This window comes from Coregonus clupeaformis, chromosome 7 (assembly GCF_020615455.1).
Source record: "Coregonus clupeaformis isolate EN_2021a chromosome 7, ASM2061545v1, whole genome shotgun sequence".
NCBI classification, from domain to species: Eukaryota; Metazoa; Chordata; class Actinopteri; order Salmoniformes; family Salmonidae; genus Coregonus; species Coregonus clupeaformis.
In genome coordinates, this window is record NC_059198.1 from 39,611,060 (window position 1) to 39,638,808 (window position 27,749).

The following is a 27,749-nucleotide window of genomic DNA, read 5'->3' on the forward strand; positions in this document are numbered from 1 at the left end:
TTAAAAGGGCCACTAAAAAACAAAAAAATATGAAACACAACACAGAGAGAAATCTCAGTGAGGGGCAGGTGGGCGGGAAGCGAAGCACCCAGTGTTGTCCATTAGCCGGAGTATGTAATGGACATGGCTCATGTGCTGGTGAATATGGGAGATGACATAGATATTCCTCTTTGTGGCTCTGACCTGTTCCAGTGAAAGGCTGCCAAGCGTGATCATGTCAGGCAGCACGCGCTCCCTCAGCTGCTGGGCGTAGCGGGGGATCACCTCTTCTTCCCCTTCCTCCACCGCCGCCATGAAGTGCCCACGGCCTGCAGCACCGGTACCCAGCGCTGGATCACCAGCCCTCACCTTCCACACCTCTGCCTCCTCCCTGTGGGCTAGCACCATACCTGGACACACAGGGGAGTGTGTGGAGTTAACACACACACATACACACACACACAGATGGATGTACACACAAATATGCATGCATGCACACACATACTGTATGCACAAGTAGTAGACAGTTAAGATTTCACATGCAGAGTACTGAAGGCCATCTGAAAAATGCACTTGTCTGAAACATTATTTCTTATAAGCACTGGCAAAAAAACTGGACAAACTCACATCTTATACGCCACTGACCATCTACGTCCATGTCAATGACATGTTGTAATAGTATGCATCCAGTGTGGAACTGGATAAGTCGAAGCCTTAACTAATGTCCATCACTAAATCACCACCAGTGCTACAGCAAGTCCCCTACAGTACATCAATGAATTGTTGCCGGTGGATTAGCCAAGCTAGCTTTTCAAGAGGCCACTGATGCAGCACTTTCTCCATAAAAAGTCTGAGGTCGACAAACAGACTCAACACTGTGACAGCTCCAATATAGAAACTGCCACTATACCCACCATGTACTGATGTTTCTAAGTTTGGTCTCAAAATTCTGAGGGAGTTTATTGTGTTGCAGCACAGAGAGAAATATCCAGCTGGGCTGACATTGCTGGCTTCTGTGCTCTGCTCGTAGTTGGGAAGTAACAAGAGTAGAACTATACCTTTAACAAAGCTGGCTAGGTTTCAGTTAGAAATAGAGGATGGATTCAACATTCAAATGTATCTTCTACGCTACTGCATTGCCTTGTTAATAGTGATTATGAGGTATTGTTATTACCTCTTGTAGGTACAGTCAACGTGTGCAGTCCAATGTGTGAATCAGATGAAGCCAATCAATGCCTAAAGTGATTATTTTCTTCTTTCTCAACCAAAGAGATGAAATATTTCAAGAGGTAAACAGATGAGATGACAACCTCCCTGCGGGGGATTTATCCAGGAATCCCTCCTGAAATGACTTTCACTGGACTGTGTCCATTTCATTAATGTTCTGTTTCTTCCCCCTCGTTTTGTTGTGCGTGTGCTTTGTGCACAACTGTAAGAGGAAGAGAAAACCCTGCTCCAGTCACAATGCATCAGGATCAGGAGGAGAGAGAGAGCCTGCCTAGTCAGGCTGCGGCCTATACCGGTGGGAGGCATCCATAGAAAAGCATAAGGTGATTGTCTTGAAGTCTATTGTGGTTCACCGGAGAGCTCTCTGGCAGTCGATGCTGTTGGGCGCTCGCAGTGCAGGAGAGAGAAGGGCTCTGCCTGTGCCTATTGCATAAAACTGTTAATCCAAGAACCTCTTTACTTTTTTTTACCGGATTTCATGTACATTCTGTGACAATGGAAGGGGCTGCTAATCTCACTGCTACAGCTAAATCCATAACAATGCCGAATAATACAAGCAGGCAAAATTCTACCATGTTCGAGCAGGTCTAAGCCCATCCCTTCTGCACTGGAATTACAACAGAGATGCGTCATGTCAACAGGATCCGGTGCGACTGTCTTGTCTCCCCCCCAGAACAATGCCAGCTTAAACCAACCTCAGTTTCCCCGTTTGGGTACATATTCAAATGAGCCTTCTGTTAATGGAAAAAGGCACGCCTACTGCACCACAATAGGCCTGTGCCTGGAAAGCTTGGAACAAGTCCTTCTACTTTGTGTCCCTTTAAAGTGTTCTTCTTTGTTCCGTCCGAAAATGAACAGCATGTTTCGATTGAGCAGTTGCCTGCATATTGACTCCATAGTTGCGGTTTGATCATTTTGGAATTTTTAAAAACTGTTTTATATGTGTTTTTAGGCTCTGGAGTGTTGCGAAAATACCTGGTAAGTCTATGATGGTTGTGTCGTCGTCTGCGTCCATCATTTCAGCCATTTTCTGATATAGGCTCTTTTCATCTTGGTTCATTATTTCTACAAATCAAACAAATAATGTCACATAAAATGTCACATAATCTCCTGATAACTGTATTACTTCAACTCAGAATTGCTCGCTTCTTTTTCAAATTTAACTATACTGAACAAAAATATAAATGCAACATGTAAAGTGTTGGTCCCATGTTTCATGAGCTGAAATAAAAGATCTCAGAAGTTTCCATATGCACAAATAGCTTATTTCTCTCAAGTTTTGTGCACAAATTTGTTTACATCCCTGTTAGTGAGCATTTCTTCTTTGCCAAGATAATCCATCCACCTGACAGGTGTGGCATATCAAGAAGCTGATTAAACAGCATGATCATTACACAGGTGCACCTTGTGCAGTTTTGTCACACAAGACAATGCCACAGATGTCTCCAAGTTTTGAGGGAGCATGCAATTGGCATACTGACTGCAGGAATGTCCACCAGTGCTGTTGCCAGATAATTGAATGTTAATTTCTCTACCATAAGCCGCCTCCAACGTTGTTTTAGAGAATTTGGCAGTATGTCCAACTGGCCTCACAACCATTTTACATTTTAGTCATTTAGAAGACACTCTTATCCAGAGCGACTTACAGGAGCAATTAGGGTTAAGTGCCTTGCTCAAGGGCACATCAACAGATTTTTCACCTAGTCAGCTCGGGGATTAGAACCAGCGACCTTTCGGTTACTGGCACAACGCTCTTAACCACTAAGCTACCTGCCGCCCCACAGACCACGTGTATGGCGTCGTGTGAGCAAGCGGTTGCTGATGTCAATGTTGTGAACAGAGTGCTCCATGGTGGCCGTGGGGTTATGGTATGGGCAGGCATAAGCTACAGACAATGAACACAATTGCATTTTATCAATGCCAATTTGAATGCATAGAGATACCGTGACGAGATCCTGAGGCCATTCATCTGCCGCCATCACCTCATGTTCCAGCATGATAATAAACAGCCCCATGTCGCAAGGATCTGTACACAATTCCTGGAAGCTGAAAATGGCCCAGTTTTTCCATGGCCTGCATACTCACCAGACATGTCACCCATTGAGCATGTTTGGGATGCTCTGGATCGACATGTACGACAGCGTGTTCCAGTTCCAGCCAATATCCAGCAACTTCGCACAGTAATTGAAGAGGAGTGGGACAACATTCCACAGGCCACAATTAAAAGCCTGATCAACTCTATGCAAAGGAGATGTGTTGCGCTGCATGAGGCAAATGGTGGTCACACCAGATACTGACTGGTTTTCTGTTCACGCATCTACCTTTTTTTAAAGGTATCTATGACCAACATATGCATATCTTTATTCCCAGTCATGTGAAATCCATAGATTAGGGCTTAATGAATGTATTTCAATTGACTGATTTCCTTATATGAAATGTAACTCAGTAAGATCTTTGAAATTGTTGCATGTTGCGTTTATATTTTTGTTCAATATGAATACTGTTACAAAATATGCATATATGTGTGCTTGAAATTACATTCAAATTGTCAAGGCAAGAATATATATGCAGACATGCAAATCATTCTCATTCATGGGGTAATAGCGAATGGTCAGGTAGGGAATAACATTTCTACAAAGGTAATGAAAAAGGAGCAGGAATATGCCTCTTAGGTTGATTGTCATCATTTGATGGGATTGGGCTTTAGGACTCCTTTGATATTACAAGGCAGTGATATCCAAAAGATACAGGTGAAATGGCTCCACTGTTAATAGCCATGTTTCATTATAACATGCATATTACTTGACTCCCAAGAGCATGGTTTTAATAGGCATGGGGGGGGTGCAACTATTGATATGGCTCTGTCTGGTGTCTGTCATTTGATGGGAGTGCAAGAAAAGCTGGAGCGAAATGAAACTGACCAATGATACGTGACCTTCGTCAATGACAACGAGCTTGAAACTAACACACTGTCCTATGTATGAGCCATCTTGTGGACCATCAGTAGTAAATGTATTTACATAGTACCGCCCCTGCCGTCAGAAACTGGCTGGCAATGAGTGATCTTTCTCACCTCACTTTAATGAACTGAGGAGAACTATTATGACGAGAAATGGCATACTTAATTCCAGCTCATCTTCTGTGCCGACCTCCGCCATCCCGCACCGCCTTGGGTTGGTTTCCTGCACCAGCGCTGGGTCAAAGTAATTTCGGGCACGCTCATTTCCTGTGGAAACTACGCCAGAAGAGCGAGAGAGAGTGAGAGAGGAGGAGGAAGTTGGGAGTGGTGGAGGGGCAGGTTGGTGGAGGTCAGTGTTTATTAGAAACATATGAAGCGAAATGTTAATTTTGAAAGCCACACTGTTGAGGCTGGCCAGAGAGCCAGCGTCTGCTACCTGATAAGCCCTGGCCGGTCAGTCCGTTCACATGAGCGCGGCTCGCCGGGGCCCAGAGGAGCTCTGGGGCCTAATTAGCATGCCGCGAAAGGTCACGCCAGGCAATCTCTTAAATACGATTGCCATATGTTACTTGTGTTCAAAAGGAACTAATGAGAAAATGTACAAGTGAAAAGTACCTGGAATTTCAAAGACAATACCCCTCTAAATGCTCTGGGGTCGACGGTTGGGAGAACCCGGTCGGCTTGGGCCAAGAGAAGGCAGAGAAGGAAAATAACTTAACCCGTGTCCCATTGACTTCTTATTAGCAATCGCTGACCTATGGGCATCAAAGCTGCTCTGCTAGAATTTATGGGAATCCAGCACCTCAAGGGGTGTTTCTATTAAAACAGGTACACCCCACAGAGTTGCTTTCTTAACCTGAAATCATTCTCCTGGCTTGAATATTTCACAGACTATATCCCCAATCTAAATTGCTTTACTTGTATTACTCGGTCGGGCTAAATGAAGAGGTGTGCGTAAAAAATGTTTTGCACACAAGGATCACATTTATATTAGAGGGAGAGGATCAACGCTGGGACGCATACAAATGTGGAGTAAGTGTGTTTGCATAGGACCTCTACTCTGCCACTACCCACCCACCAAGAATTCTGTAGGCTTCTATTTGTGTTTATGTAAAATATTGTACAAGCTTTTCTACATACCTTCCTCACTGTTGAACGCCAGTTACAAATTGTCAGATAGAGACACTTATTAGGCTGGAGTCCTGTATATTCATTGCTGCACTTATGAATTTTAGTGACACCATAAATTAACTGTAAAATTCACAAGTAAGTCCCTTTACGTCGTAAACACAGTTTTAACAATTTTGCCGCAATAGCTTCGAGGTTATGAAAGCCTTTTTTCAATCTAAATTTACATAATGGCGGCAGCTCTCAAAGATCTTGTCTTTGAATCATATCTTTGATTTACCTAAATAGTCTGGCTGTCCTCCAGTTCTTCGCCTCTAATAAAAATAGCAATTCCCTGTTCTTACATGCAAGCTATCAATAACCCACACTACTTCTCTCCATCCAACGCTACTGTTAACAGGCAGTTTTGATGAAAGATATTGAGGATAACCAAATAGAAGTGTCACAAACATGAAAGAGCTGCCGCTTGCATCTATTATATAGAGGTACAGGCTCTACAGACTGTTGCTATGCGTGTCAGTGCACTAGCAATGGGATTTAATATATGCCTTTTTTGAATATGAAAATAACTGCAGTGCCTGATGGAGAAATAAGACCACATATGTTTGGCTGCTCTATTTCAATTTGTAATGAAAATTCAGACCTCTAAATTATATCTAATACATAGGATAGTATTCTAGATGTAATGTTAAATTTACTGGGGGGGATGACATAAATATCAAACAAAATCAATGACAATTGTAGCATTGCTCACGATACACTTCTGTAGAAGTAAATGTTTTATCTCAGTAATACACATATTTTATTAGCCCTACGTATAAGATGTAGCATTTCTAAAGAAGCCTTGATCCATAACTGATGAGACACTACTCTTTCATTTAGCGCTCCTTCAACTATAAGGTATTTTTTCAGTGTTAACTTTGACACACATTGAAAGTCTTGGGGGCATTTGCACACACGCACACACAACGGCACACACACCATCCACATCCAATGAGAAAGTTTCCCATGAATGATTGATTTCACACAGGCGGCCTCCTCGTCTCAGAATATTACAGTTTCTCCTCTTTCTTTCTTTCTTTCTTTTTTTAAATAAGTGCAAGTCATAAGATATCTCCCTGACAATTCAGAGACGTGGGGGGCAGATGCTATCGATTTAATCTCTGATGAGAGAAGACTTCCCTGGGATTCATCAAAGCCCTGCTCCCTGCTCCCTGCCTGGCGTGCCGATGGGTGACACAACGTCTACTGTATCAGATGGATCAGCTCAGTAGCACCACTGTCGTCTAATGTGCTACTCTACCCAGCACTGGGTGGGGGCAAAATGGACTAGACTTGAATGAGGTTTGCTCCCCACAATAAAATGCCACTAATCAAAACTACTGTAATACACCAGATCTAAGGAAAATCCACTTTTCTTCAGTATAAAATAGACTAATGAGTTTACTGTGACCATGGGTTACACAAATTGGGTACATGGGAACTCAGAAAGATACCAAGAGAACCTCACTGCTTACGATCATGTGTTATGATGTGTCTATGCATCCGTGTTCGTGATTTAAACCCCAACAGTTTCTTTCTCTCTGTGTCTCACTCCAACTGGCAGTATTATCTTTTGAAAATCTTTTAGAATGATCCCTTAACTTTGTCATGGAACAGACACAACCATGACAAAAGTAACCAAGGGTTATTCTCAACAGCTCCAGAAAAAGTGTGTGTGTGTGTTTGAATGATGGCCAAATGTTGGAAGCTTCTCTCCACTAAAATTAAGCTTCAATTAATTACTAGATTATTAATTAAATAAATAAAAACATCTCTTAATTCAAAATACCTGACTTGTGTGACCTATCAAGACCAAACTACCATTTTTATTTATTTATGTTTGAACGCATCACAGCGTGTGTAACATCATATTGCTCCAAGAGTCTCACTGAACATAGTAAATTACAACGGGGCATATTTTTCTGCATGATGGGCCATCAGCTCTGTTTCAGGGGCGTACACTATAAAGACAGTGTGTATATGCTGGTAGGGGTAGGCTAAGTAAATGCTCTCTCCGATGACTCCAGCCCTCCAGAAGGTAGAATACTGTTAGAGTGGGAGTCGAGAGGCTGATTCCGTCAGGGTGTTCTGGAACCCCCACTCTTGTGACATTCTTCGGTTAGGTGGAATTTATATGAGGGGATCTTGTTAGGACACGCTAGCTTTGGAATGTGAGGACCAGGCCCTCGGAAACCCAAAAGGTTAGATCAGAAACAAATCCACAAATCCACTGTCAACCAGTTTGAGGCTAATGAAGAATGAAGCTTCACCTCTTGATTTGGCAGGGGCTCGCAGCTCCATTTTTTGTTGGTGAGCTGCAAGGGTGCTATCTTGCCTGTCACGTCGAATTTCTCTCCCTGCTGAAGCCCGCGAAGCTGAAAGCTCTGTGCTGTAGCCGCCATCGAAGGTAGGGTTTTCAATGCCTTCCACTACAGCGCTCTCCTCCATTCCGCCTGCAAAAAGAGAAGAAAAAACACCACAACAGCAAGGTCAGAAGCGGCGCATTATACCAAAGTACATTTAATGGCAGCAGAACATTCCTTCTAGTGATTCCTCTCCCCCAAAATACTCATGTGCATCCTCCTCGAATGTCACTAAAACACAATTAGGTTAAAATTAAATCAGAATCTTGCAGGGGGGAGGTGGGGGGGGGAGGGAGAAGAAGAAGAAATGATTAAAATAATTACAAATTGCGCCCTGACAAGCAAGAGCAAAATTTAGCCCAAAGCCATTTGTCTGTAATTAGTTAATTAATCCTTACACAAATTATGAGCAATAACTCATCAAGCAGGGCTCACCCATCAGAGATTCAGCCGACTTGGATTTCTTCTGCTTAGGTTGCTGCAGAGCCTTCTGCTGTAACTTCTGGAGGGAAATTGTTAAATGAATAAATTAGCTGCAGAATGAAGATCATCATTTATGATCCGCAACTAACGCAGTATTTTAAATATGGGACGACACCGAAATGTCATTTAATTTACATCGCCGCTAAAGGGGTCAAGCACTAATTGAACAACAGGAGTGGAAACATTTTTAATCATAAATAAATAAGAAAAGTTGTCACGAATGCGTAATGAAGGTCACATTAAAATACTTCCTCCTTTTTCCAAATGTATGGGAAACAACACTCTCTCCCCTGGAAAATGATGCATTTTTACACAGGCTTGGTGAGTGTGGAGATTCAGTGTGCAAATGAATATGGAAATCCAAGCACATTGCTCATTACGTACATTCTCATGAACACATCCTAAAAAGTCTGGAGAAAAATTGTCCTTAAATCAGAGAATTAAAGGCTTCTGATATTTTTTTGTGATGCTTTGAAAAATATTCAATACTCGATTCATGGGAAGTGCAAAAAAAATATCCCTTATGTGATAGAAAGCAAATTGCATATCAAAGCCCAAACACAACCCAACTTGCAGCGAACCTTTCATAATATCCTATGAATGCCCCATAGTAATTGGGCTCCACAGCCATTTGTTAACTTTGATGTACAACCCCAAGCATCATGGAACATTTTCACTTAATCACAGCATATTGTGATCTTCCTAAAATAGTTTTGCTAAGATCTAGTGTGCTCCAAAGAAGTTAGATGAAGCATCCCTTTGCCCCTTCCAAAGATAAGACCATTCAATGGCCTACCGTACATGGCCACAATATAACATTTTCAGGTAACACAAGAAAGAGGGAAATACAAACCGTGATCGCTGAAAGCCACCTACCGGAATACATGCACGGTAGGCCTATAATGGGTATTTCTCTATGAGCACTTCAATGTAATAATGAGGATTTTGACATAACGTTTCATGGATATTTCTATATGCTCCATATACTCTTGGAGGCGATGTCATTCAATTGAGTGGTATACTAATGACAATGGACACTAGAAATGTTGAAATCCCCTTTGAAACCAAGAAATGGTGGAACAAAATGGTGAGCCCCGCATTTCTCTAATTTCTGTGGACAAGAAGAACAATAAGAAAAGCCCAGGTAAATCACATAAGTAGTTGTTTTTGTTATGGATGTTTATTTTCCTGTACGTGCATATCCTTATGTTTAAGATCTCTAGCTATAGCCTCAAAGCATTTAGTTGGAACTTCAATTTCAAAAATCATTTACGCAGATTCTGATGATGAACGGTGCCCATGCCCATGAACAGCATGTATTTGTATACAATATTTAATTTCAAAGACAAAATCAGGGGTATGGGAGGGCGGGGGTGTTTTTTCATTCTAAATGACAGAGCAATTAAAATAGTGGAGGACACATTCCAATCTGGAAAGAAGAGTTTTGTAAATCTGTTTTTACATCCAACAAGCCCTACAGCAAGACATTCATTTATACCATAGAGATTAATGGTTATCTAATTGTAACTTATTTAAAAACCATTTTCTCTTTCCACTGCATTCCAATCAATTTCTCTCAGTTGTAGAGAACAGTAAGACTTAAACACTGACCAGAGACCAGTGTGTAGCACGAGATTCAGTTTCCTTTTCCAGTGTCAAACATATTTTTCAAACACATACTGTACAGTTTTTGGTTCATATCCAAAAGTAAATGACGAAGTTATAATAGTATCGCTACTTGAGAAACAAGCAAGTAATGAGTTTACTAATAGGAAAATGAGGAAAATGACACATAATGAACATCGCCTTGTGTATATGAACACCAGATTATATGATTCCGTAATAGGCTGAGTTAGTAATTAAAAAAAGATGCAGCAGCATGCAAAATGGTGCTTGGGTTGTTGTTGTTGTTTTAGTTTCATGGTAACCTACAAATCATACTTCTGAGAATTCATCATCATATTGAAGGACAAATCGAGATAAACACACTATGAAACTGCTGTTTACGTTTGAAAAATACTGTAGAATATGCAATAATGCAGCATGGTGAGGAATTAACAGTAAATGACAGTAGGCATGTATTGTATGTGGTATTGTAGGATACATTGAGACATTTGTGGGGCTGGTCTTTAGTTAGCTAGTGTAATTAATCATCAAATTAGCACAATGTGGGCGGATAGCACGCCTTTATTTTTCAAATAATTGTTTTTGCCCTTGAGACTAAGGCACTTTGAAGAGGGAGGCAAAAAACCTAACATAAATCCCATTTAATTATCACGCATTATGTTTTATCTTAGGCCAGAATAAAATGAACTATACATCCTTCTAATTACTATGAAATATCCATATTTGCTTCCTTCCCTATAGAAAATATAGAAATGTAGCATTCCCAATCCCTTTAACACTGCCTTTAAAGAGACATCTTATTCAGTGCATTTACATGTACAGTATACTGTGATTCTTGATAATGCTGCATTATTGCCCAGGCTTATTCAAGACATGTTTTCCCAATCTGTATGAGTCAAGCTGAGTCCGTTGTTATGTCGTAGGACTTTGAGTATTTCTGTATTTTCTGCATCAATCTGCTGTTAAGAAAGGCAAACTGTAGTCTATCGTCAGTAACACCTAAATCAACATCAAAAGACAAACTCATAACGTTTAAATGTACATCTGCACATCAGGTCTGGCTAAATTTAAAATGGGAGTTGGTCCTATTCCTCAAATGAATTAGCTCTGTTTTCTACCAAAATGTCAACACATTTTGAGATTTGCATGAATGTATCGCCTTGAGTTCGGTTCCTGCTTAAGACAAACCTCAGTAAACCATTTCAGAAAAACGTACACATGGAGAGTGCACATGCTGCGAGCAGAACGCTTTTGGTCATTGTTGCAAAAAATCAAAATCAGAAAACTTCACTTAATCCACTCCATTTAGAGAGCTAAAAGATTGCATGTTTCTCTTCTCCTTCCTTGGTTTCCACTGACAGTGACAGCATGTCCCGTTTTACAACGACAATCACCCAATGTGCTCTAACAGAATGCAGCATGCAGATGTTTCATTTCTAAAACATGCAAGTGATAAAAACAAGGTAATAGACGTGGCATAATGTGACGATTCTGCCAGCTTGGATTTTAGGAATCTGAACAACTGTTCCAATTCTAACAATATCACGAGCAGGATAAACTACAGAGGGGCAAATATTTTCTGACATGTCTTTCCAATGAACATAAATATATTAAATTCATGGTGCTGTATTGGAGTCATGTGCCAAGAAGATCTAGAGTATTATAACAAGCCCTGAATACAAAGCAAAAAATGCCCTGATTTCATTGTGTTGTCATCTGAAGGCATCTACTGCTCAAAACCATGCCCCTTCCTTCCCTAATTGAATCGGCACATAAGAAATGCTTACTTTGTGGTCAAGACGAGAAAAAAATCATTAATAACTGGTGACAAGAAAAATCTATGAAGTTTTTTAAAAGAATGTGATTGTTGTCAAAAGGAATTGGGCACAACAATGCCTTGTTCAGTTCGGGTTCCATTCAAAGCCGGAGCTGTGAGGGCTCGGGGAGAAGACTGCTGCTAGGCTGGTGGGCACAGACCAGCTAGAAAGTAAATTTTGCATACTGTACGGATCATCGCCCAGTTCAGGCCAGTCACATTGAATCTGCCATCAACCAATTGTGCTTCATGAAACCGTCAACCCTAATTTACGTCTGGCTGTTTTCTTCTATCCGGCTGTAAACAAGCCCCGCTCTGAGCTGTCTCCCTCATCCCAATCTGCTTACGATGGGAGCGCAGACAGCCCAAGTCCGCTGTGTCAGAAACAAGCAACTTAAAGCCTACCACTTCCAGACAGCAGTCTGTGCAGCAGGCACAGAGTCAAAGAGAGGAGCTTCTTTGGAATGACAGAGTTTTACTGGGGTTTAAAGGGGCGAATACATTAGGCCCGTACTGATGCTGACGTGTTGTGTCTCTATCCTTATATTATATTAGAGCGCTCCAAATCTGAACAACTGTTTTTTAAATCATTAGGATAGCAGCATTGTGCATTAGTTTACTGGCTATTCTCCCAATTTGGCCCATGAAAGGAAAACAACTGCCACACAGAGAGTAAATGGATGCATATCTAAATTGACAATGGAATTGAATCTTTTTTCAATCTATATGCAAGTGTGTGACAGGTATATAGTCGTGTAGTGAAAGGTTTGTGCAGGCTGGGACTGAACTAAACAACATATTGTTTAATCAATGCTGGCAGAAATTGCTTTTGTTGTCATCTTTTATGTAGGCCCGCTTTATCTACTTTCAAATACATTTGCAGTGGCCAATTCAAAAAAAAATACCGCATGAAAAGCTATTTTAAATCAGTTTGAGATAAGAGTCATATCAGCAAAACGTGAATGATGGAAATACAATGTATATAGAGGTATTTTGTATTTAAATCAAAGTGTGTATAGTACAATACCCCCTGACTTAAAACACTATAGGAAAAGGCTGACATTTCTGTCCTACAACAGCATCAAAACATATTATTTTAAATTAAATCGGAACTAAACCTATTTTCATTTAGAGGATATAAATAGTCTTATAGGTTTGTGGTAATTGTTGTCCACCAAACAGTTTCACATTAAAACAACAGCTTCAGTTGGTGTAGACAGAAAAACATAATTAGTATTCAGGCTTAATTAATCTATGCTGGCCCCTTTAAGTGAATTAGTCAATTATTTATGCATGTGTGCTCCTTTGATGCTAACAGATTATGTATGTTACAGGGAGAACCTTGAAATATGACTTTGAAAACTTTCCATGACAAAATGTCACTACAGGCTGCTCTAAAGGCTGAAAGAAATGTCAGTGCAGACCCAGAATACACAATGATTATGGACCAGACATTCCCAGGCCTGAATAATGAGCAAAACAAAGAGATCATAACTATCAAATCGATTTTAAACATTTCACTCCCAAACTGGGGAAATCTCACAAATTCATTGTCTAACGCCTTGGCAAGATGCAAAATAAATCACTGAAATATGGACTTTTGTGCACCCTAATCCAAGTAATGGAAACAGTAGGATCAAGGTTTCACCAAGGATCATGGGAACTCCTTGGGATTTTCAAGAGCCTTTTTGTTCCCTCTCCTTGAGAACTCCCCACAGCCGCAGCTCTGCCCTCTACAACCCTCAATCCCCATTGAAATCTCAGAGGCAGCTTGGAGGAATGCTAAATGTCAACGGTCAGCCTGCCCCAGCACCTTCAGAGAAAATGGAGGTACGAAGGCCTAACCCCTGTATTTGGCAATGAGGCTAGTGGTAAAACTGTACTCACGCTGCCAGAGGTGTCCATGACTGCTCACACTGCACCGATCTTGGAGCATTTGACTCTGATCCTTGGACAGTGACTGGAACCTGTGCAGAACAAAATTGCTAAATGAATCGTGAAGAAAAACTATATTTATACAAAGTTGGCAATCAATTGAGTGAATATAGTAAACACTTTTGTATGCTGTTATTGCAGAGAGTTCTTACTGTATGCCTATGCAGACCCTATAGCACAAAATGCTTCATTTCATACAGTACTATCATATCTTTAATTTCCCTCTGTTGTTTGTGTTTAGATCTACAGACTGTAATCTTTGAAATGCATCTAGGAGAATGAAGGGCTAAGTGCAGTTTATTTATATCAGAGATAGCAAATTATTTGCCCTTATTATTCAAATAGTTTATTCATTTACATCTGATACAATACTATTTGGTATTTTCTATCTTCTTTTCCTATGGTAATTCACATGGCTTCAACAAGTTTCTGCTGAAATAGCTAAACAAACCCCAGGCAAAATGTGAAAGATGATCCCATACCATGTGAGTTAGGATGAAATGCTACACTTTTTCACACTAAACACTGCTCCACTGGGTGTGATTGAAAAACATTAAGCTATTGAATCTGTGTGCTGTATGTGTGAGGGAAAATGTATGTTGTAACAAGTGGGCCGATGTTTTTGTAATTATTTCAAATTACACTCTGCGTAATAACCGGGTGAAAGTGATCCAGTGTGTAGTCCACATCACACACACTAGAAAAGAAAAGACCACGGGATATCCTTACACCTTAATATGGGCCATTACGTAGATAGTTCCAACAACTGAGAAAAATAATAACTATTTAGTTATATTTCCAGCTGCATCTATTCCTTTCCATTCCTCTTTATCACTGGGATAAGGGAAAGATTAGGACTCTTTTCGGATAAAGAGCTACTTTGTAGCATTTCCTGTACATGTGCATTTTATTGAATTAAAGGCAGTTTTCAAATTCATGTTTTTCATTTGGGGTTTTGTTTTTCTTAGTTATTAATAGAGATGGGTGGTTGAATGTTTTATAAGGGTCATAAAACGAGATGCTGTGAGAAGCCCAGACAATTGGTTGTAAAAAGCTGTTAGCCTCTATCTGCCAAATGCTGTTCTCCAAGTAATGTGATTGCCAACAGTTTCTTAACCACAGAAATGACTGACTCATTACTGCTTCGGGTTCTGGCTCTGCAAAGGCCATGCAAATATATGTACACAACACCCTTCAGTCCTTCGAGTTTAATACACTCTGTGGGTTGAAGTTAACGACACAAGCGCCCATCCAGTGATGACTGGCTATGAGTTCATTGATTTGTCTTACATTATCTCATGCTTAGTAATTGATCTATGCCATACAGTGCCAGTGTTGACCAATAACATAAAATCCTGTTAAATACAGACTTTGAAGAAAACATGTCATGACAACTGTTACTACAAATCTTAAATGTACAATTCTTCCAATAAATCAAGCGCTCCATTGGAATAATGGACCCAAAGAGAGCTTATGAAAAGTGTGAAATTACCTTAACAGAAAATGAAACCCAGTTGTATATGGTTTCAACAGGATGTAGTGATACAAATAACTTATTTTACTACCTCCCATTCCTCTGCCCTGAGAAGCATCATCTCCTAGGTAAACTACTCAGCAAAGCTCAATCTACTCTTAATCCTGAATGAGAGGGTGTTCTGTTCTGTGTTGCTATGCATAAGAACTTCCGCTCTCTAAGGCTTTGTGTGACATTACATTTTGGTTGATATTCTTTGTTTTCCACCAACAGGGATAAAGGATGTAATTTCATAGTCATTGAGGCACATACCACAATTATTTCCTAAGTATTTATTTTATCTTGTCTTGGACACAGAGGCCACATTTCCTGCATGCCATTTAGGTGCAATATTATTGTTGCTCCCCAGTTGTTTATTTGACAATAGCCTATCTACCTGCCCTGTTATCAATATAGACTACTTAATAACTACTTCTATTTTATTTACCTGTTTCTTCTTATGAAGTTCACATTCTTGGCAACTAGATGGAATGAGTAACAGCTGAATCGAGAAACCTAGCACATGCATGTGGAACTTGATCTTCGAGTGCATAAGCCTACTCAGGATGTGGGATGCCTGCAAATTGAGAGCAACAATGTATCACTAGCATGACAAACTATATCACAAAATATGCAAACAACTTCATGCGTTTTGAATGTATATGTTCATGTCGAAAATTTGTATTTATAGTCCTCAAATAATAGCTGAAGTTTCCTGCAGTAGTCGACAAGGCCTGGCTTGAGGTGCAATATTGTTGTTCACATTATTGGATTGATTTAGCAGCAGGCGAATGGAGAAACATTTCACACACATATGGCACTGACAAATAAGACGTTTTATTCATCTGTATTATGAGTTAGTTTACCTTGCCCACTAGCCTAACGTTACAGAAAGCTTAGCTAGACTATTATTTGTAGACAAGTCGTGAAATAGGCCATCTACTATTGCATTATTTCGACTTACATAAACTTATATCAGCCTTTTAGCTGTACAGTTTGCCACTTGTACTACCTACCTGTGTGTGTTCTGAAATTGAAGGTGTTTCGCTGAGTCTGACTCGAGTGAGCAGCCAACCAAGCCCGCAAAGATATGTCAAAGGTATGGTTTCCACTAGATAGCACAGCCACAATATTTATGAAAAACAAAAATGAGCTTTTCGGTCTTCATTTAAGGTTATGCATAATGTTCGCAGTGTGGTTAAGGTTAGGTTTAAAATCACATTTTAATAAGACTGTGGGGTTTATTGTCAAAACAACTGGGAACTCGGAAAACTACGAGGTCAAATCATGACGTCAGTGATCACCAGGTCGCAAAGGCGGAACTCTAGAAAGTGGCCCGAGTTCTGAGTTGGATGACCGTTCAAATCGATTTTTCCCAGTCGGAGCTCTTTTTATCCCCGAGTTCCCAGTTGTTTTGAACGCGGCATATGACTTTGTGGCTGTCGTAACTAGTGACGACCCAAAGGTATGGCACGGCGCACGCGCGCTCGAGTCAGGCAGACACCTGCAATTTCAGAACAACTCACAAAGGTAGCACAAGAATGGCAAACTGTACCCCTAAATACGTTGACACAAGTTTATGTGAGTGGAATTTATGTTTCATGTCGAAATAATGCCTATAGCCTAGTTCATTACTTCAAACGTCTACGAATAAAAGCTCACGTTTCCTGCATTAGTCTAGCGTTACAAGGCAAGGCCTTTGTTAACTCATGATACAGAAGGATAAAACGTGATATTTGTCGGTTGATAGCATCACTCAGCTCTATCTTACTTTGAAATGACTTCGGGTAAATGTTAAAATATGCGAATTGGCAACAGGAATAGGATTTTAGAATAAATTACCTTACACAGTTTTGCCTTCCTCTCTCCCCCGGAACACTACCCTGCCTTCACCAAGGATCCTGTAGCCAAGGTGATGGTGACGTTGCTACCCAATATGCTGCGGTCATTACTACAGGTGAGTATCAAAATGTCCTGCTCGAGCTCTCAAATATTTATCAATGTATCCTGAGTTTCTATACGTTTTTCGTAAAATATAAACATCATTCATTGAGTGAACGGTTTTTGTGTCTAAATAGCGTACAAAAGGCCTACATTATTCCAGGCGTCGAATTCCAAGTATTTTTCCTTTCATCTGGCAGTATGGCTATAACGTCGGTGTAACTAACTATAACATTGATACCATAATTCCACGTTTTGGCAAATGGGAAACGACAGCCAATTACGAGCACGCAAGCAACACTGTTACTGTTTGGTGTAACTGTTGAGTGCAAAGATAAGGTTTCAGCAATGGGTAGGCTACATCTGCCAGATGGCACAACCGTTAGTATTTTAAATGTTGATTTATTATTTATGCAGAGCAGATCTGCATGGGTTCAGACAACCTTTCAAAGAGATTTCACCACCACTGTATTTCCAGGGAGGAGTGATATTATGACTTTGTTACTTCTCAACATCAATTACAGTAATGAGGTCCCATCCAAGGTAAAGCCATCATACAGCTTTGTAAACATTCATTATGCAGTATGACAATTCACACAAAGGTTCCCCATTAATTATTTAGGATGGTTCATATAAACATTCTTGTCACAAAGAAAACCTGGAGTGCATTACAGCTGGTGTGAAGAATAGGTACAAAACACAGCAGATTACTTCCTTCACAATAGGCACAGGGCATGGCTAATGTCTCCACAAGAAGAAACAGCCCTAGCTTTGTTATTTATTACTGAGGAACTACCTAGGCCATCGGTGGCCTTTTCATCTGAGGGAGAGAGATTGCTTGCATGAGAAATATATTTGTTTGTTTCTTTTAGAGATTTGGAATCCATGTTACCATGTTTGATCATTAATAATATGATAAACTAACATTCACCTAATTTATATTGGACAATGCATGTTAGACATCAACTGGTTAGTTCCAGAGATGTACAGGTTACCTTTAATAGAGTGAAGAACATGCACAATAGAAAAAAAACATATAAACAAAACAGAGGGCACCAAATCTATAATATATTTCCTGAAATAAAGTCCTTTGTTCAGTAATACGTCAATAGGCCTATACAATCACCAAACTACAGAGCTTAGCATGATCTATGTGCCTAATAAACTGGTTGTATATGTGATCTAAATAAGACATTCACCGATCTGGACAGCCCATTTTCCAGCTTAGTTGTCCTTGATCGTTTAAATGATTAAATATAGACCTAAATCTACGATCTGGCTCTATCTTATCCAATTAATTCTCCATGTAGGCATGAGACTGGTTAATGATGTTATCTTACCTAATTAACCTGCATAGGGATTCGACTCTAGGACAGGAATTGTTCATCCCTCATCTAAGTGTTCATTACTATCATCACCATAAAGGGACTAACTTATGATGTTGGCCGTTCTGGCACCATTAATTTAGATTGAGTCCTTTTTTGCTTCATTTCGTTTTGTTTTTTCTTAGGGGTCATTTTTAATTACAGTAAAGACTTTTGCTACTTTCGGTGATTTCAGACTTTAGATTTGCTGTTTTGTTCTCGGCGAGGCTCAGCAGCAAACTGTACTTTGAAAACTCTCTTTTTTGTCAGCTTTCAGAATCAGCTTCAACCTATTAACGCTACAAAATGCAAGGGGAATCAATAGCCTTCATTGGGCCATGTGTCATTTGTTAATCGGGTATTGATGAGAGTATTGACATGTGGCTAATTAATCTCAAGCCCAGCTCCAGCTTTCATATGTTTCCTTAATTATGTTCTTCATCTTAGTCCTCTGACATTGACACACTTGTGCCTCGTGGTAGACAGTGAGTAAAGTTAGCTGTCAGGCTTTTAGTTTTGTTTTTTTACTTGCCCTGCCAAAGCAACTAGGCTCTCTCTATTGTGCCATATACTGTAGTTCTTTGAAACTAGTGAAATAGTTTTATAGGCTTACTTGCATTTAATAGTTGCTTGCATGATCTACAATGTCAGGGTGGCATGGCATCATTGTACCATCTGTACTCAAACGGCAGTCAACACAGTCACATACTGTTAATGCATTTTGAATGTATTTTTTACTGCAATTAGGCAAACCCAAACGCCGACTGTGACATTCATTGGAGTAATTTTTTTACTCTTCCAGCAACATGGGGGAGCAGCACTGTATAAACTGTATAAACAATAAAGCTGAAACTGCATGAGGCCCAAATATACATTACTCATTAACAAGTTGTGGTCTGCTGCAATGGCAGCGGTTCCCCTATAATGTCCCCATTTAGCGGACCACAGAGGCCACAGTAGCGGGCCCAGCCCCACCCCTCCTGTCATGGCACAGAGGCTCACAGACAGTTGGCTGTTTGATGTTGGGCTAGCCGGGGCATTGGGCTGGTTGGGTTTGCTTGCAGGCTGATCGATAGCGTTAGCACATTAGCACTCAGAGCACCTGAAGGTCAAGCCTGCCACGGGCAGCACCACAGGGCCCCACTGAGCAGCATTTCCCCAAACAACAGTACGCACCGCAACCGCCAAATCCAACTTTCTAGCCTGGTGGTTTGATTATTGTTTATAGATACAGAGGAGAATTAAAGCATGGCCTGCAGGCAGCATAATTATTTACAGTTGAAAACTCATATCATTATCAGCATGCTCCTAATTGCCAGAAGTAATATCAATGTTAGTTGATTAAGCGTATTTTTTTCTCCCACTTCATAGAAATTGTTTTCCTTCAGCATATGGGGTGACGGTTTATCACAATACAGCTGTTCATCTTGCTTACGTTCTTTTCTTTCCCCCAGCTCCAAAATACAATATTGTGGCATCTTCAGAGAGGAGCGATTGATTTCTGCACTTTTTGTAGTTTATTTACAAGGTCAAACAGTACACACTACTATACACTGAAAAACCAATAAAGTTGTTTCAACTATAACGAACAAAAATATTAACGCAACATGTAAAGCTGATTAAACAGCATGATCATTACACTGGTGCATCTTGTGCTGGGGACAATAAAAGGCACTCTAAAATGTGCAGTTTTGTCACACAACACAATGCCACAAATGTCTCAAGTGTTGAGGCAGCATGCAATTAGCATGCTGACTGCAGGAATGTCCACCAGAGCTGTAGCCAGATAATTTAATGTTCATTTCTCTGCCTCCAATGTTGTTTTAGAGAATTTGGCAGTACGTCCAACCGACCTCACAACCGCAGACCACGTGTAACCACACCACCCCAGGACCTCCACATCCGGCTTCTTCACCTGCGGGATCGTCTTAGACCAGCCACTCGGACAGCTGATGAAATTGTGGGTTTGCGAAACCAAAGAATTTCTGCACAAACTGTCAGAAACTGTCTCAGGGAAGCTCTTCTGGGTGTTCGTTGTCCTCGCCAGGGTCTTGACCTGACTGCAGTTCGGCGTCATAACTGACTTCAGTGGGCAAATGCTCACCTTTGATGGCTACTGGCATGCTGGAGAAGTGTGCTTTTCACGGATGAATCCTGGTTTCAACTGTACCGGGCAGATGGCAGAAAGCGTGTATGGCGTCTTGTGGGCGAGCGGTTTGCTGATGTCAACGTTGTGAACATAGTGCCCCATGGTGGCGGTGGGGTTATGGTATGGGCAGGCATAAGCGACGGACAACGTACACAATTGCATTTTATCCATGGCAATTTGAATGCACAGAGATACGATGACGAGATCCTGAGGCTCATTGTTGTGCCATTCATCCGCAACCATCACCTCATGTTTCAGCGGGATAATGCACGGCAACGTGTCGCAAGGATCTGTACACAATTCCTGGAAGCTGAAAATGTCCCAATTCTTCCATGGCCTGCATACTCACCAGACATGTCATCCATTGAGCATGTTTAGGATGCTCTGGATCGACGTGTACGACAGCGTGTTCCAGTTCCCGCCAATATCCAGCAACTTCGCACAGCCATTGAAGAGGAGTGGGACAACATTCCACAGGCCACAATTAAAAGCCTGATCAACTCTATGCGAAGGAGATGTCGGCTGCATGAGGCAAATGGTGGTCACACCAGATGCTGACGGGTTTTCTGATCCACGCCCCTACCTTTTTTTTCTCTCTGCCATCAAAATGTCCAAATATTTGGTCATATACTGTATTTAAGCGTGTAAGAAAGATGAAGCTATAAATAACCAGACCGGTGAAGGGAAAATACATAAACCTGAAGGCTACTTTATTATTCACATCTAGATTACTCAAACATGAATGTAGTGTTGCAGTTTTTGCAAGCCACTGTATGAACTTAATCCCTTTTGAAACCTGGAAATGCACTCATCATAGGCCTAGGATTTATATTTTATACACTTTGATAATGTCAATATTAACGGAGGTTTAGGCTAATGTCTTGAGCAATCTTTTTGGATATTTATTATAAAGACAAAATATATAATTAGTAAATTGGACGAGTAGATTGTTGTTGAAAGAACACACGTCATTTTCAGTCATTGTGACGGGAAGTGGTTCCTACCACAAACATTATGAAAATATTATTATTTTTAAATCCCAGTCTCACTATTATGAGAAAAAAGATCACTGTACCAACTTGCCCAGTAAAGTTTATTTTTGTTTATTTTAGAATAACTTTATCTATCATGTATTTTAGTTAGTCTTAAAATCTCTGTAATTCAAGCTGTCACAAAGTTTTTTCTAGCTTGCTTGCTTAGTTCTGCACTTCAATTTATGTGTAAGTATAGAACTTCACTAGTTCCCTTGAACCTCGGAGTGCATGCAGACTTGTACTGCACATAAGGAGTGAAGGGTGGTGGGTGTTTGAATATTTTGTAAGATTGTGCTCCGCTTCAGCATAGCTTTTGGGAAATAGCTTTTCTGCACTCGGAACGTGTAGGGGAGAAAAAAAAGGGGGAATGAAGTCTGTCAAGCATGATATATTTAATATGCATAGAGAAGAAAAAAGTAAAGACTTTTAGCTGAATGTTCTGCTTTCTTTGAATGCATCATGCCTGCTGCTTGTGATAAAACAAGAAACTAATGTCCCCAAAATATTATGTCTACGAGGCAGGGAAGGGAACACAAGGAATCCATCTTGGGCTTTGGAGTCAAATTGTGCAAAGAAGTGGAATGATTGTTAAAAGGGCACCACAAATAATTATTAAAAATGGGCCTTGGGTCATCATTAGGGCATGATCTTATGAAAATTGGGACCATGGGGACCATTTAGAGAACATATTGTTCACCAATAAGGACTATCTCTAGCATGCGACAGCCGCATTTCTTGACAAGGATTTATTATGCGTCTCTTGACAGGCAGCAAGTTTCCTCTTTGATTAGCACACTGTGAGCTCTCGCAAACGCTTTAGGAAAAGAACAATTGGACAACTGTAGGAAATAGGAATGACGAAACTTTATGCTAAAAACAGGCTACACCGTCAGCGCCATGATGGCGGTGCCTGTCCCTGCCGGGTCAAGTGCCCTCGGCTGCAGTGTGTCATAAAGCTTGACTGGGTGACATGTAGGAGACATGAGATATACTACTACTCCATGGCAGTGGCAGGGCCCTCTTCATTGGACCATATTGCCTGTTCAGTGATTGACAAATGCAGTGCTTGCTTTTGACTCATCTGGAACCTAACACATGGTTGTTGCTCCTTTTCCTACAGGCAAGAATCTATTATGCAGATAGAGTTACGAATATCATCATACAGCTAGAAATAATACAGCTAGAACACACATCACTTTGGTGATTGAAATAGTGACGTAGAAATGATAGACTTAGGCCTAGTGATTGAAATAGTGACGTAGAAATTATAGACTTAGGCCTAGTGATTGAAATAGTGACGTAGAAATGATAGACTTAGGCCTAGTGATTGAAATAGTGACGTAGAAATGATAGACTTAGGCCTAGTGATTGAAATAGTGACGTAGAAATGATAGACTTAGGCCTAGTGATTGAAATAGTATAGATTCAATCAGCTCTTGGTTGGATTTAGCTTCCTCCACTGGACAATGACCCCATCTATTCTGTAAGTATGCAATTAACTGGCTGAGAAGGGGTGTAGTGATTACAATAATTATGAAACCCCCTGAGACCCCTTCTGTCCCTTAGCAGGAATTCCACGGAGATGGCGTAATGACAGTTGGAGGTTGTCGTCGTTTGACGGACACTGCAGTCTACTGACGCTAAACTCAGTTAATCATCTCTCTGGATAACTGTTGTGTGATTTCAGCTGTGTATTTGGAATTGAAATGTTTTCAAGGGACTCCCTTAGCTTTAATCCTCAACTGGACATGCTACACTGACCTAAAGATCAGAGTGGACCGTCACCTGCCTTTTAAGTTTAAAAGGGGTGTAATGTTCACCCTGTGTGTTTAACTCCAGTATCTTTTAAACGTTTAATGATCTATTTCCTCCAAGTTAATGATTTAAGGCTAAGTTTACTACTGTGTGTGTTGTATTACCATATTAACTTACCTTGTAAGTGGGGAAAACTGAAGGTCTGCCATCACTTCCTCTCTCTCTCTCTCTGTCTTCTCTCTCTCTCGGTCTTCTCTCTCTCCCCCCTCTCTCTCTCTCTCTCTCTCTCTCTCTCTCTCTCTCTCTCTCTCTCTCTCTCTCCCTCTCTGTCTTCTCTCTCTCCCCTCTCTCTCTGTCTTCTCTCTCTCTCTCCTCTCTCTCTCTCTCTCTCTCTCTCTCTTCTCTCTCTCCATCTCTCTCCCCCCTCCTATCCATCACTCATTATCTGTCCTGACAGAGACTGGATGAAGCATCACATGTCAAGTCAAGGTTTTTATTCTATTATTTGTAATTGTATTGAAAAGGGGAGCTCTGAATTGAATTCTTAATATAAGATTGAGGTTGGATGAAAGCTCTGTTTACTGTAAAGATGAATGGCACGATGAGTAATTGTGCAGTATTTGTTTAACCAGAGAGGGAAAGTACATAAAAGGGTGGAGGAAAATGTTGATACAGTTAATGCGTACTGTCAGTGTCAAGCAGATTAGTTCATTCTTATGGCACAAGAGCTTTTTGCAGACAGCAGCTCAAGCATGACCACTATGATCACAGGCCTCTGTTTGTATATACACACATGAACAATGAGGTGAACTATAGCATTTTGCAGGATATACATTTTCTCAGACTAGGCAGTGCCATATTTAGGATTGTGTAGTCTGTATATGGGGCTCCCGAGTGGCGGTCTAAGCACTGCATATCAGTGCTAGAGGACAATTCCAGGTTGGTTCGATTCCAGGCTGTATCACAATCCGGCCGTGACTGGGAGTCCCATAGGGCGGCGCACAATTGGCCCAGCGTCGTCCGGGTTTGGCCGTGGTAGGCCGTCATTGTAAATAAGAATTTGTTCTTAACTTCCTAGTTAAATAAAATATATAATAAATAGCCAATATATGGCCATTGTTGTGATCGTGTTGCAGTGTTTTACATTGGCGCCGGCCGTTGGGCCCTCTCATGCTAGAATGAACGATATGCATCTTCTTGCGATCTATTGGTAGGATAGGTGCCAGTTAGTCACAAAGCGAGCAATGACAGGTAAACGCAGTCTGCTGTCTGTCCAGCCCCCCGGTACAATTTGTGTGCACTGTGGTTGATTGCAGTCGAATTTCTTTACATAGAGGAGGGGGAGAGCATGATGCTCGAGAATTTGCATGTCGAAATCCACTTAGCCTAATTATTGTTTTCTGGCACATTCATTTATTTTCTTTCGCGTGTTTCACATAGCCAGCCATGCAGACTCGTGGCACATAGGCTATTTAGCCCGTTGTGATTATGATCCGTCCTCCCCTCAGCAGCCTCCACTGATGTACATGGTATCGCATCCGGACAAGTAAACCAACATATTTGTTAGGTTTCCTTTCGTAGGATGTCAGACAGTGACGCTAAAGTGAGCGACTCTCGTCAGTCAGTGACCACGTTTACATGCATACCAATATCGTTTACAATAACCCGACAATAACCCGAAAAGGCTTGTATCCCGGTTATGAGAAACCCTGTTAAGATGCCTGGGATATGCTGATCTTAGACGGGATACTATGGCATGTAAACATCTTATCCCGTTTACGGTTGTTTTTCGCGGTCTGTGCACGCTCAGTTTCGCATATCATGGGTGTTGTGTGATGATGTTTTCATCTGATTGTCAAACAAATCACTTCAAAAAGTAGGCTACCTGCGTAGTTCGATCCACCACTACTCTCACCCCTAATTTAGACAACTTTCTGCTTATAATTTCCGACATTTGGTAGGCCATTTGTTTTGTCAACTATAGTTAGATACATGAAGCTTCTCTTCTGTCATAACTTGTTGCCACAGAAGACTAAATAAAGTAGTGCCCACCAGAATAATGTCTTACATTAATATAATTAATGCATTAGTAATAGTTAACACCGGTAAAGTTATCTGTTTCGTTTAGGGACCGGGAGAAAATGCAATAACTCCGAAACAGTGGAAAGATGTGGTCCTCTGTAGCTCAATTGGTAGAGCATGGCGCTTGTAACGCCAGGGTAGTGGGTTCGATCCCGGACCCACCCATACGTAAAAATGTATGCACACATGACTGTAAATCGCTTTGGATAAAAGCGTCTGCTACATGGCATATTATTATAAGATTGATCCTGTGCAAAATGTCCAAATGTCATCACCGGTTTTAAGGAAATGGAGAGCTAAGAAAACGATTGAACACGTTTCTGATAAGACTTCAGTTTTTCTTGGGTGCATATTTTATGTGGTTGAAATACTATCTGATTGCATAACAGTGTCAAAGAAAACCCATTACACGCGCATTCACATTTTCTCAAGAGATGCTGAAAGAAATAAATCATATTTCCACTCCTGAGACAAAATGTATCATTTTATTGCAAGAAATGCATAATTCTGCAGGAGTTCTTATTATATTACGGTACATGTGAGAGGTTATAGGCCTACAGTCAGTGTCCATATTTCAGTTACTATTCCATTTAACCCATATTAACTTAAATTATAAATATTCTGTTTATTCATGAATACAAGGATACTCGTCATGAGCGTGATATCAAAGGTGCATGTAAACAGCTTGTACCGAATAAGACCTTAAGAGGGATATAAGCTACTATCAGGAATACTGTGTGCATGTACACTTGGTCAGTGTAGCCTACCGAATCACATCGGTGAGGGAGCAGTTTATTTGCATACTTTACTGGTAGGCCTAGGCTTTTCGGCAATTATCTGCAGAGAAATTATGAAAACATTTGATGAAGATGGTGAATCATCACTGCATCAATAGGTAGTGGAGAGCCTCATTCTGGTCCAAAAGTGATAATTAGAGCTCTCACGGAATCCAGGCATTAAAACAGAATTAAACAATATTCAAAAATGTTGTGTAGCCGTTAGCTTTGATGCTAATGAAAACGGTCTTCTGGTAAATGGAAAGGCTTTCCGAAAAACCTTCTCAGTTAAATGTTAACTATATTTTCATCAATCCAGTGGGTATTTGTTTTGCAAACTCTACCATCACATGTGCACTACAAAAACATGCTAAACAACAGCCTCTTGCTAGGTGCTCACTTAAATTAAAGGGTAACTACACCCCCAAAAAACAGAAGAAAAAACCCCAACAGAAACCTGAAAAATACAAAATGGAGAAAACAGAATCTGGGAAAGAACAAAACAGAATCAGGCAAAAAACGATTTTATAGGGCCCTACCAAACTATAATTTTCAATTAAAGGGTAGGAAGCATGAGTTTTTACTCACCAATGTAACAACACAGTGTGGTCAAAGACTTAGTAACTTAGTTGTAGTCATGATCTGGTTACCTACAGTTGAAGTCGGAAGTTTACATACACTTTAACCAAATACATTTAAACTCAGTTTTTCACAATTCCTGACATTTAATCCTAGTAAAAATTCCCTGTCTTAGGTCAGTTAGGATCACCGCTTTATTTTAAGAATGTGAAATGTCCGAATAATTGTAGAGAGAATTATCTATTTCAGCTTTTATTTCTTTCATCACATTCCCAGTGGGTCGGAAGTTTACATACACTCAATTAGTATTTGGTAGCATTGCCTTTAAATTGTTTAACTTGGGTCAAACGTTTCAGGTAGCCTTCCACAAGCTTCCCACAATAAAAGTTGGGTGAATTTTGGCCCATTCCTCCTGACAGAGCTGGTGTAACTGAGTCAGGTTTGTAGGCCTCCTTGCTCGCACACACTTTTTCAGTTCTGCCCACACATTTTCTATAGGATTGAGGTCAGGGCTTTGTGATGGTCTCTCCAATACCTTGACTTTGTTGTCCTTAAGCGATTTTGCCACAACTTTGGAAGTATGCTTGGGGTCATTGTCCATTTGGAAGACCCATTTGCAACCAAGCTTTAACTTCCTGACTGATGTCTTGAGATGTTGCTTCAATATATCCACATAATTTTCCTTCCTCATGATGCCATCTATTTTGTGAAGTGCACAAGTCCCTCCTGCAGCAAACCACCCCCACAGCATGATGATGCCACCCCCGTGCTTCACGGTTGGGATGGTGTTCTTCGGCTTGCAAGCCTAACCCTTTTTCCTCCAAACATAACGATGGTCATTATGGCCAAACAGTTCTATTTTTGTTTCATCAGACCAGAGGACATTTCTCCAAAAAATACGATCTTTGTCCCCATGTGCAGTTACAAACTGTAGTCTTGCTTTTTTATGGCGGTTTTGGAGCAGTGCCTTCTTCCTTGCTGAGCGGCCTTTCGGGTTA

The 27,749-nt window shown here is 40.6% G+C and overlaps 1 protein-coding gene across 1 annotated transcript in view; it reads right to left on the reverse strand.

The window, feature by feature from the left end:
* LOC121568671 overlaps nt 1-16,974 on the reverse strand; it is a 117,720-nt gene extending 100,746 nt beyond the window's left edge. Inside the window, exons 1-8 of the mRNA XM_041879076.2 lie at nt 16,914-16,974; nt 15,520-15,648; nt 13,511-13,590; nt 8,134-8,200; nt 7,606-7,788; nt 4,328-4,441; nt 2,182-2,271; nt 184-389 (exon numbers count right to left, since the gene is read on the reverse strand). Of these exons, the coding sequence (XP_041735010.1) occupies nt 184-389; nt 2,182-2,271; nt 4,328-4,441; nt 7,606-7,788; nt 8,134-8,200; nt 13,511-13,528 (678 nt within the window). The 5' untranslated portion in view covers nt 13,529-13,590; nt 15,520-15,648; nt 16,914-16,974. The remainder of the gene's footprint in view (nt 1-183; nt 390-2,181; nt 2,272-4,327; nt 4,442-7,605; nt 7,789-8,133; nt 8,201-13,510; nt 13,591-15,519; nt 15,649-16,913) is intronic.
* Between the last annotated feature and the right edge of the window lie 10,775 nt (nt 16,975-27,749).